At 44.5% G+C, this 15885-nt stretch overlaps 1 protein-coding gene across 1 annotated transcript in view; it reads left to right on the top strand.

The window, feature by feature from the left end:
- The window catches only part of LOC144321824 (immunity-related GTPase family M protein 1-like), a 42669-nt gene extending 27010 nt beyond the window's left edge, over positions 1-15659 (top strand). Inside the window, exons 2-4 of the mRNA XM_077911070.1 lie at positions 6065-6330; positions 9433-9665; positions 12191-15659. Coding sequence (XP_077767196.1) covers positions 9462-9665; positions 12191-13402 — 1416 coding nt within the window. The 5' untranslated portion in view covers positions 6065-6330; positions 9433-9461 and the 3' untranslated portion in view covers positions 13403-15659. The remainder of the gene's footprint in view (positions 1-6064; positions 6331-9432; positions 9666-12190) is intronic.
- The last annotated feature ends 226 nt before the right edge of the window (positions 15660-15885 follow it).

Genomic DNA, 15885 nt, shown 5'->3' with positions numbered 1-15885 from the left:
TTTTAAGATGTCGAGAAATGTTCCCTCTATCCCTACACTCTGAAGAGTTTTGATCAGGAATGGATGCTGTATTTTGTCAAATGCTTTCTCTGCATCCAATGAGAGGATCATATGGTTCTTGGTTTTTCTCTTGCTGATATGATGAATCACATTGATTGTTTTATGGGTGTTGAACCAGCCTTGTGTCCCAGGGATAAATCCTACTTGGTCATGGTGAATAATTTTCTTAATGTACTGTTGGATCCTATTGGCCAGTATCGTGTTGAGAATTTTTGCATCCATGTTCATCAGGGATATTGGTCTGTAATTCTTCTTTTTGGTGGGGCCTTTGTCTGGTTTTGGAATTAAGGTGATGCTGGCCTCATAGAACGAATTTGGAAGTACTCCATCTCTTTCTATCTTTCCAAACAGCTTTAGTAGAATAGGTATGGTTTCTTCTTTAAACGTTTGATAGAATTCCCCAGGGAAGCCATCTGGCCCTGGACTTTTGTGTCTTGGGAGGATTTTGATGTCTGCTTCAATTTCCTCCCTGGTTATTGGCCTTTTCAGGTTTTCTATTTCTTCCTTTTCCAGTTTTGGTAACTTGTGGCTTTCCAGGAATGCGTCCATTTCTTGTAGATTGCCTAATTTATTGGCATATAGCTGTTCTTAATATGTTTTTAAAATCATTTGTATTTCCTTGGTGTTGGTAGTGATCTCTCCTTTCTCATTCATGATTTTATTAATTTGAGTCTTCTCTCTCTTCTTTTTAATAACGCTGGCTAATGGTTTATCTATCTTATTAATTCTTTCAAAGAACCAACTCCTGGTTTTGTTGATCTGTTCCACAGTTCTTCTGGTCTCGATTTCATTGAGTTCTGTTCGAATCTTAATTAACTCTCTTCTTCTGCTGGGTGTAGGATATATCTGCTGTTTTTTCTCTAGCTCCTTTATGTGTAAGGTTAGTTTTTGTATTTGAGTTCTTTCCAGTTTTTGAATGGATGCTTGTATTGCGATGTATTTCCCCCTCAGGACTGCTTTTGCTGCATCCCAAAGATTTTGAACGGTTGTATCATCATTCTCATTAGTTTCCATGAATCTTTTTTAATTCTTCCTTAATTTCCTGGTTGACCCTTTCATCTTTTAGCAGGATGTTCCTTCACCTCCACGTGTTTGAGGTCCTTCCAAACTTCTTGTTATGATTTAGTTCTAATATCAAGGCATTATGGTCTGAGAATATGCAGGGGACGATCCCAATCTTTTGGTATCTGTTCAGACCCGATTTGTGACACCGTATGTGGTCTATTCTGGAGAAGTTCCATGTGCACTTGAGAAGAATGTGTATTCAGTTGAGTTTGGATGTAAAGTTCTGTAGATATCTGTGAAATCCATCTGGTCCAGTGTATCATTAAAGCGCTCGTTTCTTTGGAGATGTTGTGCTTAGAAGACCTATCGAGTGTAGAAAGAGCTAGATTGAAGTCACCGAGTATAAGTGTATTATTATCTAAGTATTTCTTCTCTTTGGTTATTAATTGATTTAAATATTTGGCAGCTCCCACATTAGGGGCATATATATTGAGGATTGTTAAGTCCTCTTGTTGGATAGATCCTTTAAGTATGAGATAGTGTCCCTCTTCATCTCTCACTACAGTCTTCGGGGTAAATTTTAGTTTATCCGATATGAGGATGGCTACCCCTGCTTTCTTTTGAGGACAATTGGAATGATAAATGGTTCTCCAACCTTTTATTTTCAGGCTGTAGGTGTCCTTCTGTCTAAAATGAGTCTCTTGTAGATAGCAAATAGATGGGTCCTGCTTTTTTATCCAGTCTGAAACCCTGCGCCTTTTGATGGGGTCATTAAGCCCGTTCACGTTCAGAGTTACTATTGAGAGATATGAGTTTAGTGTCATCATGATATCTATTCAGTCCTTGTTTTTGTGGATTGTTGCACTGAACTTCTTCTTAAAGGGGAATTTTAAGAGTCCCCCTTAAAATTTCTTGCAGAGCTGGTTTGGAGGTCACATATTCTTTCAGTTCCTGCCTGTCTTGGAAGCTCTTTATCTCTCCTTCCATTTTGAATGAGAGCCTTTCTGGATAAAGTATTCTTGGTTGCATGTTCTTCTCATTTAGGACCCTGAATATATCCTGCCAGCCCTTTCTGGCCTGCCAGGTCTCTGTGGAGAGGTCTGCTGTTACCCTAATACTTCTCCCCATAAAAGTCAGAGATTTCTTGTCTCTTGCTGCTTTAAGGATCTTCTCTTTATCTTTGGAATTTCCAGCTTCACTGTTAGATGTCGAGGTGTTGGACGGTTTTTATTGATTTTAGGGGGGGATCTCTCTATTTCCTGGATCTGAATGTTTGTGTCCCTTCCCAGATTAGGAAAGTTTTCAGCTATGATTTGTTCAAATACATATCCTGGCCCTCTGTCCCTTCGGCGCCCTCGGGAACCCCATTTAAACATAGGGTTTTCTTCCTCAGGCTGTCGTTTATTTCCCTTAATCTATCCTCATGGTCTTTTAATTGTTTGTCTCTTTTTTCCTCAGTTTCCCTCTTTGCTATCAACTTGTCTTCTATGTCACTCACTCGTTCTTGCACCTCGTTAACCCTCGTCGTTAGGACTTCTTGTTTGGATTGCATCTCATTCAATTGATTTTTAATTTCTGCCTGATTGGATCTAAATTCTGCAGTCACGAAGTCTCTTGAGTCCTTTATGCTTTTTTCTAGAACCACCGTGGCTTTATAATAATGCTTCTGAATTGTCTTTCTGACATTGAATTGTAATCCAGATTTTGTAACTCTGTGGGAGAGAGGACTGTTTCTGATTCTTTCTTTTGAGGTGAGGTTTTCCTTCTAGTCATTTTGCTCAGTGCAGAGTGGCCAAAAACAAGTTGTATTGGAAAAAGGAGAAAAAGAGAGGAGAGAAAGAAGGAAAGAAAAGAGAAAAAGAAAAAAGAATAAAGGAAGAAAGAAGAAAAAAAGAGAAGAAAAAGAGAAAGAAAAACCCACGGGGGAGTATCTTCTGATTCTGTATACTTTAAGTCCCTTGACTTCCCCTGGAACTTGTCCGTCTAGCTGGTCTTCTGGGGGAGGGGCCTGTTGTGCTGATTTTGAGGTCTTAGCACTTGGGGGAGCCGCTCTGCCCCCTGCCTGGTGCAGGGCTCAGTGGGGGTTGTTTACTCCGTGAGGCCCCAGGAGGAACAACCCCAGTGGCGGGGCCAGCTCTGGAGCCCTGGATTCAGCTCCCGCAGTAACTGTGGAGCTCACGGTTTGCAGGGCTTGGAGGTTCCGGGGCGGGGCCGCTGATCTGCTCTCCTCGGGGCAGGAGCGTCCTTGCTGTCTTGTGCCCTCCTGGCCTCTGCCTGTCCCGGGGGAGGCCGGATCCTGGGCTGTGTCCTGGCGCCCTGTGCTCCGGGGCCTGCGCTGGTGGATTCTCGCTCCCGGGCCGCCGCCCCGCAGCCCCCTCCGCGGAACCGCCCCCGAGTCCCCCGAGCTGCTCCCGCCCCGCAGCCCCCTCCGCGGAGCCGCCCCCGAGCCCCCCGAGCTGCTCCCGCCCCGCAGCCCCCTCCGCGGAGCCGCCCCCGAGCCCCTCCGAGCTGCTCCGGGTCCCGCCGTGCGCGCTGCAGCCCTTAGGGAGCTCGGCGCACTCTCCCGGGCGCAGGTGTCTGCTAGTGTCCCCGGAAGCCCAGGGCATCCCCGCCCTCCTGGGTCCTGCTCCACCTCCCCGCGAGCCCCTTTCCCCCGGGAAGGTTGGTGCAGCTCCTGCTCCTCCGGGACGGGGCTCTCCTGTCCTGGGGACACTCGCCCCGGCCTCAGCCCGGCTCCTCGCGGGGCCCCTCCCCCTTGGAGGCCTTTTGTTTCTTTATTTCTTTTTCCCCGTCTTCCTACCTGATAGGAGCGCGAACTCTTCTCACTGTAGCATTCCAGCTGGTCTCTCTTTAAATCTCAGGCCGAATTCGTAGATTTTCAGCATGATTTGAAGGTTATCTAGGTAATTTGGTGGGGACAGGTGATTTGGGGACCATGCTCTTCCGCCATCTTTCCCTTCCCCCAGGATGTCAGTTCTTATTGGATTGTTATTCTCTCCATCCTATCCTATTTTAGGGACATCAGAGAAATACTCCATCTGACATACAGAGACAAGCACTGCTATGATGGGAGAAAGACTGAGAAATGATTCAGGGAGCAGTAGGAGGATAAGGCAAACTGTTGGTAAGAGCCTGAAATTCCAGATAGAAAAAACTGCAAGGCAAAGATGCAAGTTCACACATGAACTTGACAAATAGCTGTGGATGCAGAGGAGCACACACACACACACACACACACACACAATTACAGTTCTCAGTATTAAGGTAGGAAATAATCCTGAGACTCAGATACCCTGGTGGCAATGGGGCCTTTGTAGTGGGTGACAGAAAGCTCCCACTCGGGGTCTCCCCAGGGCTGGGCTGCTCCCCAGCGGTGTGTGAGAATCACTCTGGGTCTGGTGCTGTTTGGTTGGCTCTGGTCTGCAGTGTCCTCAGAACTCAGTGGGCTGGAGCCTAATGCCCCAGTATGCCCACCTCAGGGTCCAGAGTCAGGCTTGCTGCTCCTAAGTCAACACTAGGAAATCAGGAAGTATGATTTATAAGTATATTGTTACATTTCTCTGTTCAGAAAGGGGAATACATTCTTCTTAATGAATGGCTTAGGAAATTCCCTCTCTCCTGGTTCCACTCAGATGAGTAGAGGTCCAATCAGTGTAACATACAGCCTCAAGGCTCTTGTACAGTGGAAATCTCCCCTTCCCTGGTTCAACCTCACCTCCAACTGAGTGAGACACCTGCAGTAGGGACAGGAAAGTGTCGATTTATCTCCTCTTTCTTCCTCCCACTGCCTCCATTACATAGAGGAGAATGGCATAGGGGAACTACAAAATAGGAAAGGACTCACTCAGGACATTTGCAATCCAGCTGAATGTCCCTCATAGGAGTATCCAATGAAGGCCCATGTTGATATCTCCATTGGGATGTTGGAGCAGGCATAGTCCAGGCCTTCTAGGCTTCTACCTCCTCTGTGGTAGAGCAGGAACAGAAAGGCAGCTCCACCTCTTTCTCCTCATCCTACCCAGGAAGACCATATGCAGCCCTCATTGTTTGGCATGTCCCTTGTAACAGGCTCATTAAAATGATCCTTGCTTTCCCTTTCCTCGACCTGTCAGCTGTCCTTTCCTGACCCAGGATGGGAATCCAGGATGGCAATGGTATATTAATAATATCTTAGCCACAGAAGGATTTCATAACTTGTTATGGACATTTGAAATCTTGGCAGAAATTTGTAAAACAGACCTTCTCTATCACCCTGTTGCAGTCACACAGCACCCTCCCTGGGGCCTCTTGTGACCACAGTCACCCTGGGTTGCTTTTCCTTCTGCTCTCTCATGAGAATGAGAACATGACAATCACTGAAAGGTTAAGCAGCTGCCCAGAGTCAACCAGATGTAGTGAGCAGTGCTAGGCTCAGATACCTGGTTGGGGCAGATGCATTGACTCTACGTGAGGTCACAGCTGGGGTCAGGAAGTGAAATCCACAGTGAATGTAGCTTCTGCACTCTGATCTCCATGGGTGGAAGTGAGTTAGCCCCTGAGCTGGGCACATTGCGCAGCCTCAAGTAGTAACTTCGCAGGCAGTGTCTGCACCTATCTGAAAGCCAGCCTCACAAGGGGCTGAATGTGGACTTCTCACTAGTCTGGGTGCTGACATTAGAAGAACAAACTCAGGTAGGATGCAGCAGGGCTGGTCTGAGAACACCCCTACCCTTCCCTGGGATTCTGGGCTGAAGATGCTTAAATAATCTTGCACAAGCTTCAAGCAAATGCTGTAGGAGTCCCACCCTCTGGAATGGAGAAAGTGAAGCTGGTTCTCCCCCTTTTTGAGGTTTCCAAGAATAGAAACTGAAAGCCACCCTTGCTTAATTCCCTCCAGCTTGGGCTGGGAGCCTGCCACCACCTTTATCCAGAAATTATACAACTCTGAGCAGAAAAGGCACTGAAACAGAAAACCCTGCAATTTTGTACTTCCTAACTCCTTTTCTTTCCTTCTCTCTAGGCTCTTCCTAGGACACCCCAACCCAACACAATTCCATTCCTTCCTTACAGAGTATCCTGGATCTGAAACCAGTTTTGGATGGTCCCAGAGGAAACTGTCTCTGTTTAATGGCTGGACCCCCCCACCCCGCCCATGATGGCTAATTTCCAGGAAGACCACTGATTTCTGCATGATCACAGTCACCTGCTGCTTCTTGGAGCAGGAAAGTGAGAGAACTCCTACTGTTCAGCTTGGCTAATAAGCCTGCTAGTGTGAAGACATGAAAGGTGGAGTCTGAGTTCAGGGCAGGAGAGCTTGGGAACTGGTTTATCCATTTCAGTGAATATTCACAGCAGGGCTCCTCTCTAGCATTCTTCAGGGACAAAACTTGGCACCCAAACTCTTTGTCTGCTTCAAACCCATTCAGCCCTCCAGTATGGAGGCAATGAGCCTACCACCTCTAGGTTCATAGCATTGAGGGTCTTCTGATGGGTATAGGGTTGGAAAATGACAGCAAGTTTTGCCATTCATATTCTCATAGAATCTAAGTAGGATGTAAGACAATGACAATTTCTAGGGTAGCCTGGGATTGGGACAGTCTGTCTGGAGCACCAGCTGGACCTTCTGTGGGTTAGGGACTGGGGGTGGGGTTTCAGGGACAAGCTGCCTAACAGACCTTAGACAAAGTATAACAATGCACATGTATATCTGCGTTGGAGAAACTGTCCCTGTTGCTGGACACGAGTTCCATCGTTCACAGATGAAGTCAGTGAAGTGGACTCTTGAATACTCTCTTCCTAGAGAGGTCCTTTTGTACTTCATGCCCATTGGTGATTATTAAACTTTCCTGGAACAAATCAATATGTAGATTTTTTCCCTCACCCCTTCCCTATGATGATAAAATGGGGGAAATGTGGGTCTTGGTCCACATTGGGTTCAAAATCACGGAAGTCCTTGCTACCTTGGATTTCTAGTCTGGTCCATGGTTGATCCCTGCTTCATGGCTCAAGATGATTGGGCATGACATGAACTCTAAAGGATCCTGCATGGGAAATCCACTAATGAGTGCTTTTCATTCTGCTTCTTAGTTTATGAAGTCTATTAGGTCCATTATAACAAGAGTTCAAAAAAGTTACCCAAAGGAATAGAATACAATAGATTAAAATGAAGGGAAGGCAAACTGTTGGTAAACTCTTTCTTCAGGTGTATGCATGTGTATTGAGTATGTACTTAGTTCCTATGTGGAATGCATCTCTCACTGCCAGTGTCCTTCAGAAAACTTTGAAAGATCTGCATATAAGGTCTGATTATCTTTGCAAACACAACTGCTGAGCTCCCTCCATAAAGGCCTATGTATCTTTGCTCAGGGACTTTCAAACTCTGTTTGGAGAGGGAAGATCAGAGGCACAACATGAGTAGGATCTACAGAAAGGGAGATTGGGCTTGCATTGGGCTGGTCTCGGCTTCTCAACTTCTGGGTCAGTAATCTGAGCCTCATGTCCTACAGACACATGTGCACTGACCATTCCTGGAAGACTTGCAAATTCTCATGGAGTTACCCTTGTCCCAACCTGGCCTGGCACTGTCACATGGGCAGTACTGCCTAAAAGGATTCTGAGAGGATCCCATGTGCAAGGTTGTATAGAATCAGGTGCAAGACAGGAACCAGATGAGCAGGTAGTGGGGGACAGGGAGCTGTGGTTAGTGCTATGGGGCCTCAGTCACCCCTCCAATAGAGTCTAGCACAGGTGCTCAGGTGAGCAGATATGTGAAAAGTCCACAGTTGGGTCAGATATGGTCACAGAAATAGTCTGGAAGAGGGTAGGTTTATGCTCACCTCCCACACCTACTTTGGGATGGGGGGAGGTCATACTTTTCCCCAGCCTCTACTTGTTTTCCAAAGGGCTGTGGCAGAACTGGCTACAACATTTCAGATGACAGATTAAGGAAGAAAAGTTAATTTATCCATCAGCCAGTAAGTGGGAGATATGCAATGGTACATTGTGCTTCATTCATCTAATAGAAATGTGTCCCACACCTGCTGGCCACTAGGCAGAGCCTAGGGAATTATTTACTGTAAGTACCAAGACCTGCATATATATTATTATGATATCAAGTATTTAACATGGGATAACACAGTACTTTCAGGGACTTTAACTTTTTGAAGAGAGCAGGGTTTTTTTTTTTAATTGATCTAACACACAAGAAGTTAAGGTGAGACGGGTGCATATGGAGGTTGTGATGGGGTTTAGACAAACCAGGGAAAGGATTGAAGGGCTCTAGCTCAGTTCTTATGTTCTAGCTCTCCTAGGCCTCAAAGGACCTCTGATAAGGACATCTAGCCTTCCCCATCCCATAGTAGGGGCAAACTTACAGGTAAACAGAATCCATACCCTTGTCCCATGCTCAGGAGCAGAAGAAAGCCCTTCATACAATCAAGTCAGTGAGCCTGGAATTCACCAAGGAGATTGTTTCCCTGGAGCCATGATGACAGTTCAGGCTTCCAGGAACCTCTATGTACCCCATAAATAAGAATCCAGGTTATTCTGAATAATAGTCAAGAGAGCCCTTAAAGAAGGCTTTGAGTACAAGGTCAAAAGAGGGCTAATCTTAGATATTCTCATTCCAGACTGTTCCTTCAGCTTGAGCCAGCCCAGACCTCCATCTTTCTGACTTCTATCCAGCTTTGGCCATATGTGCTTTGCCCAACCACCATGTCATTCACACCCTCACCTGCCTCAGGGCATTTCCACTCCTTGCAGGAGGAGGCACCATCCTTGTTGACTATTGCACTTCTCTTGGTGAAGGACCCTGAAGACTTTGTGGGCACAGGCCTCGGAAGATTCTGGTCCTTAAGCAGATGCGATGGTGATCACATCATAATCCATCAGCTTCCTTCCCTCTGAACGCCCAGCATCTCCTGATCATTTCATTAGGCATCTCTATCTCCCAATGGGGGTCAAGTTCACTGCAACATTTTCTGAGAAGTGGGAACACATTGTGGGTTTTCCCTTCACACTTGGAAATCAGTGAGTTTTCTGTAATGTGTAGTGAGGATGGGAGTTGAGAGAGGACTGTGATTTCCATTCTCTCCACAAATTAGTAAGGGTGTATCCAGGAGGAAGTAAATGGCAGTTAACAGCAACAAATGGACCCACATCCCCAAGAGAAGCATCTTAGCATCTAGCCATTCCTTGGCCTCTGGAACTGGAGATTCAGCATTAAGTAGGATCATCCTCCCCTCCTGTCCAGACAGAAACAGAGACTCACACTGTGGGTTTAAATCTTGGATCCCAGGTCATTGCTATGCCATTTAAGGCTTGTTTCTCATCTGTGAGACACTGTTTCTTCATCTGTGACCAGGAATAATACTATTTCTTGTCTAACAGAGCTTGGAGAAGATTAATCAAGAAAAGGCATGCAGAAGATCCTGCCCAGACAGACTCACAGATCAGAATCTTCATACACTGCAGTAAGAGTTGGAGGGAGTAAGAAGAACCAGAGAAAAGTCTTCCTCAGAGATCCTAATAAGACCAGAGAAGATTCACCAAGAGGTTACTGGGAGGCCTGCCCAGAGCTCCACTCGGACCTTAGCATGAAATCCTCACTGGAGACATGTGAGGTAGGTAGCATAGCTTCCTGGCTTGCACAAGACAGAACACCAGGGACCAGTTTTCAGTGTGAAAACATTCACATTACCATGGGCCCAGCTTGTCTGCAAACTCTGTCAGGGCTCTTGGCAGTTTCCTCATTGGCAGGGTGTGTCTAGGCCTAATGCTGGATGAAAGTATTCAGAGAAGACTGGGGGGCAGTGATGCTAGCAGGACCCACCAGTGGAGAGGAAAGCCAGTGTGATACGTAAAGTGTGCACCATGGGACCTGCAACTCAATATGAAATTTGTTCTACAGATGAGACTGCAGTCCTTTTGAGCAGAAACCTGAATATTTGGGTGTGAGTTCTCATCTTCAGAAGCATCTGAAGACCCCATATATGGCTCTGGGAGGGAAGAAGCCCTCATGCAATAGAAGGCCTCATGGCCTCACAGGGAAACTCCTCAGCAAAGAGTCAATCTTGAATTAGAAAATGTTTTAAAATTTGTATTGGTGCACATAGAGATAGTAGATGTCTTTTTTTTAAAATAAATTTATTTATGAAAGATACAATGAGACAGAGAGAGAGAGAGAGAGAGAGAAGCAGAGACACAGGCCGAGGGAGAAGCAGGCTCCAGGCAGGGACCCCGAGGTGGGACTCCATCCGGGGTCTCCAGGATCACGCCCTGGGCTGAAGGCGGCGCTAAACCACTGAGCCACTGGGCTGCCCTAAGAGAAAGTTTATAGGAGAATTTAAATACTTATAATCACAATAGTGACAAAGATAAACAATCATGTACAAAAATAAGTACTGACTTAAAAAATCAGTAGGATATCATTTGGAAAATTACAACTTAATTATTGAAGTGGATGAGGGCCTGGGATTTCTTAGGTATGCGATTAGTGGTGAAATATATGGAAAATGGGGGAAAATGCACTTTTCACTGTTGTTAAAAATAATTAAATTGTTCTTGACTCTGAAGACATAAGTATTGAGAATGGGTGAGTCCTCAGGATTGAAAGGTATGGAGAGTTGGAACAAGTTTGCTTCTGCCCTGTAGACCTTCTTAGTGGGACATACTGCTCACCCAGTCAGGGAGGAGATGTACCTATACCTGCCTGGCTCCTGACTGAGCAACCCTCATTATGCTCTTCTGCTCAAGCCCACTTCATCCATAGACTGCTTATGAGCTGACTATTGGTACCACAGCTGCTATGCATTCCTCAGCAGTCTCTGAACCCCTAACATGTGCACATCTCCTGAATGAATACCTCTGCTGCTTTTCTTTTCAACAACTTTATTGGGATATAATTTACACATTCTGTGATTCATCTCTTTTAAGTTTTCAGTAGTTTTGAATATATTCACAATGCTGTACCCCTGTCACAACCAAATTTAGAACATTTTCATTATCCAGAAGATATCCTGTACCTCTTGACTGTTGGCTTTTTTTTCCCTTATGCCATCTGCACTTCAAATCTAGGAAATCCCCAATATATTTCATAGAATACATGGTCTGATGTGATGTCTGCTTTCACTGAGTATAATGTTTTGGGGTTCATTCATGTTGTGGCAAGTATCATACTTCATTTTTTTTTCTTTCCCAATGCTGTTCTCTTGTATGGAAAGATCATTTTTGTTTATCCATTGAACAGTGGGTGGGCAACTGTGTTAATTCCCTTTGAAGGCTACTGTTAATAATGCTGCTGTGAACATCTGCATGCAGGTTTTACGTAGATGTATGTTTTCATCCCTCTTATGTATACACCTAGGAATGTAACTGCTGGGTCATTTGGTGACTCCATTTAAGTTATTTTATTAGTTTTATTGAAAAATAACTGGCATACCTCACTGTATGAGTTGAAGGCATATAGCATGATGATTTGATATCAGTGATGTCAAATAGGCATATACAGGATGTATTGACACAGTAAATTAACATATATTATGAAGTAATTCCTGCAATAGGTTAAGCTAAAATCCATCATCTCAATAAAAGGAAAAGAAAGAAGAAAAAAGAGAAAAATTCTCTTGTTATGAGAACTCTTAGGATATTTTATCTTGCCAACTTTCTTATGAATCATACAGCAGTGTTATCTATCGTCATCAGGTTGTACATTACATCCCTAGTGCTTACTTATAACTGAAATCTTGTACCTTTTGAACATTTCCTCCAACCTCCTCTCTCTCATGTCATGACTCTGCTGTTTCCTAAGTCTGTTCTCTTTTTCTATGAATTTATTTTCTTTTTAAATTCCACACATCAGATTATGTAGTGTTTGCCTGATTTATTTTACTTAGCATAATGCTTTCAAGGTACATCCATGTTGTTACAAACGGTAGGATTTCCTCATTTTTAATGGTTAAATATGTGTAAATTTTTGACAAACTATCAAACATTTTTTGCAGAGGCCTGCTGTTTCTCATCTAAATGCCTTTGCAGGGAGTTGATTGTGGATCTGACACCCTCAGTTTGGGATACCAGATCTGATGATACCTCTGCCATCCTGTGTGCCTGGCCCTCCTAACTCCACTGCTTTTTCCCACTTCTGCAGGTCACTCCACTGCTCAGCGATGTGACACAGCCCACCCACTCTCTTCACACACCATTACTTACATCCTCCAACTATGATATGCCATACAATATGGGCTGGAGTAGCTTATCTAAGGAGACTGCCATAAACATTGAAAAGGCCTTGGGAGGAAGGAAGTTGCTGGAGGTGGTCCCTATGGTCAGGGAGACCCTGGAGAGAGCATCCAGTGTCCCATTGAGAATTGCTGTGACTGGGGACTCTGGCAATGGCATGTCTTCTTTCATCAATGCACTGCGGGGAATTGGGCATGATGAGGAGGATTCAGCTCCCACAGGGGTGGTAAAAACCACCCAGATTCCCACTTGCTACTCTTACCCCCACTTTCCCAATGTGGAACTGTGGGACCTACCTGGAACAGGGGCAGGCACCCAAAGTCTGGAGAACTACCTGGAGGAGATGAAATTTAGCTGGTATGACCTCTTCATCATTATTGCATCTGAACAGTTCAGCATGAATCTTGTGAAGCTTGCCAAGGCCATCCAGGTCCTGGGAAAGAGATTCTACATTGTCTGGACCAAGCTGGACAGGGACCTCAGCACAAGTGCTCTCTTGAAAGAACGTCTCCTGCAGAATATTCAGGCGAATATTCAGGAAAATCTCCAGAAGGAGAGGGTTTTCGAACCCATCATATTCCTGGTCTCCAGCTTTGAGCCCTTATTGCATGACTTCCCAGAGCTTAGGAACACCTTGAACAGGGACATTTCTGATATCAGGTACTGTGGTCCCCTAAAGAATCTGTCCCACACTTATGAGAAGGTCATTAGTGACAAAGTGACCATGTTCAGGGGGAAAATAGCCTCAAAGTCTTTTGACACCCTTGGCATTTGGAATGCAGATGATCTTGGGGAGTGTCTGATAGCCTACCACTTGTTCTTTGGTGTGGATGATGAGTCTCTCCAACAGATAGCTCAGAGTATGGGGAAAGCCATGGAGGAGTACAGGGCCATTATGAAGTCTCGGGATCTGCACACTATCATTAGAGGGGACTGGGCAGTATCTTGCATGAATTGTAATACATCCTCTTGCTTATATACAATTCTGAGGTACATCCCACTGTTAGGCGACTTTATTATCAACTTTCTGAGAAAGTGGAAACACAGACGCCTCCTGGAAATAGTTGCTGAGGACACCAGAACCATCTTGAAGAAAATCCTGAAAGACTCCATCATCTGAAGAGTTGATGTCATCAGGAACCTTCTAGAGGGAAGTCAGAACATCTGGTATCCTCTCTTCACACTGTACCCTTTCTGAATTCCCAATCAAGATCAGTTACTTCCACTTTTATTGAATCTAAGTTTCTTGAGGTAAATGAGCTGAGTTGCTCATTTTGAACCCATGTCACGAAATTCCCAAATATGTTCTACTTCTTGCCATTTGTTAAATGAGCCTGGATCCAAAGGTGGAAGAAAAGATTTGCTCAGTGTGACACACAGTCTTATTGTGACATCCACCCCTTAACGCCATTTATCTGATGCCCATGTTCTTTCACCTCTCACCTCACATTCTGTGGACTCATACAATCTTGACCTGCCCCTAGGTCAGTGGTAGACACTCTAAGATGGCCTCCAACATTTTCTCCTGTTTTTAGGGCTATGTTTAATCCCTTCCCCTAGAATGACTAATAGAGTATGACAGCAATAATAAAATGTCCATAAATTCCAAAATTTTGTTATGAAAAGCCTGCAGCTCTGTCTTATAAACACTCTGCTCACTGGATCTCTCTTGCTCCTGCTCCAGCTCTCTGTCTCCCTCCTACTCTCCCTCTCCTTTTTTCCCCTCTCTGCCTAGAAACCATAGAAAGTTTATACTAACCTGCTGGAGAGGCTCTGAAGCATCAGAGGCAGCCTGCACTAACTGCCAGCCATGTAAATAAGTCATCTTGGGAGTAAATCCTTCACCCTAGCAAGATTTCAGAAGAGGCAACTCAGCTGATAGCTTGACTACCACCTCAGGAGAGACCCTTATCCAGAGCTACACAACTAAAACTGCTCCTAGATTACTGACCCCCAGAAACTGTCAGCAAATAAACACTAGTTTTAAGTCACTAAGTTTCAGAGTATTTGTTCCACAGTAACAGAAAAAACAATACCAACAAGAAGCTCCTTACAGAACTAGTAGTTGTGAGTGACCTCTTCCCTCTGTGATTCTCACTCCTGCATGGACCCAGCACAAAGGAGCTGTACCCTCTCCAATCACAGCCCTTCCCTCCTTGGCCTCTGGATGTGCATTTCCCTGCATTCGACTGAAGGACCAGCTGCTGTCAACATTCACAGGTCATTTCATCAAGCCTCAGGCCACACAGAGTCATCCTGTTTGGGGCTCTATATTTAAGAAGAAAAAGCAGGGAAAAAAAGAAGTAGCTAGACAGAGCAATGCTCAGTGGTGAGAAAGAGAGGAAATGACAGTAGAATGGGACTACTCCCCTGAGGAAGAGCAGGCTAGGGATCTCTCTGAAGGTGTTCTATACAATACTTTTAAATTCTCATTATCACTTGCACTAGTTGCTCTCCCAACCTGGAGCACAGGGCTCACTCTTATCTGTCCATTATGTTGGTGGTGCTGGTGCTTCTTGGATTTCCTCTTGCCTGGTCATTTACATTGAGTCCATTCTCAAAGTGAGAAAAAAGTTCTCTGTGTGGTATACTTTCTGAGTCTTCACGTTTTGAATTAATGCCTTTATTTTGTGATCACTCTCAATAGTTTAACTGAGTTCTGAATTCTAGATACAACAACATTTTCTCTTAGAACTCTAAAGATCTATCTTCTTCAAGCATGCCTTGTTGCCAGTAAAAAGCCCAATGCCAATTCCATACTCATTCCTTGGATGGTCACCTGTTTGTCTCCAGGGAAAATTCATCCCTGGGGTTCAGTAGTGTCACCAGGCACTAGTGACCTGGAGTACTTCCACTTACCACTCAGTATTCAGAAGGCTCTTTAAATGACAGCTGACGTGAAAAGACATGGAGGAAACTGAAATGCATATTACCAAGTGAGAGAAACCAATCTGGAAAGGATAAATACTGCACAATTCCAAAGGCATAACATTCTAAAAAAGGCAAAACTGTAGAGTCAATAAAAAGACCAGTGGTTTCCAAGGGTTCAGAGGAGGTAGGGATAAGTTGATGGAGCATAGAGGCCAGTGAAACCAGTCTGTGTGATATGACAATGGTGGATCAGTGATGGATAAATTATACTTTTGTCAAAACCCATAGAATACATAGCACCAAGAGTGACCCCAATGTAAACCATGGATGTGGAGGGAGAAAGATGGATCAGTTTGGGTTCATGAATTGTACAATGAATGATGTGAGTTGTTGATAGTGGGGGCTATAGGTGTGTGAGGGCAGGGGATACATGGGAGCCTTCTGTACCTTCTGCTCCATTTTGCCATGACAGTAAAACTGTTTTGAGATATAGTCTATTGAAAAAGGTAATGTCTGCTGACATCATTCTTCACCCTTGGCTTTGTCCTTTATTGCATTTTCTAAGTGTTACATGTATTCAGCTGCTCATTACAGTAGAATATATATGATACTACTTACACACATACATATACACAATGTAAAGCAAAACATAAATACCTGTGAACTCAGCTCCCAAATTTAAAGCTAGAATGTTTCTTATATCATTGAATATTTCCACCCACTTCACCCCAT

The sequence above is a fragment of the Canis aureus genome, chromosome 10, assembly GCF_053574225.1.
Source record: "Canis aureus isolate CA01 chromosome 10, VMU_Caureus_v.1.0, whole genome shotgun sequence".
NCBI lineage: Eukaryota > Metazoa > Chordata > Mammalia > Carnivora > Canidae > Canis > Canis aureus.
The sequence above is the reverse complement of the archived record's forward strand: the minus strand, read 5'-3'. Positions and strand labels throughout refer to the sequence as shown.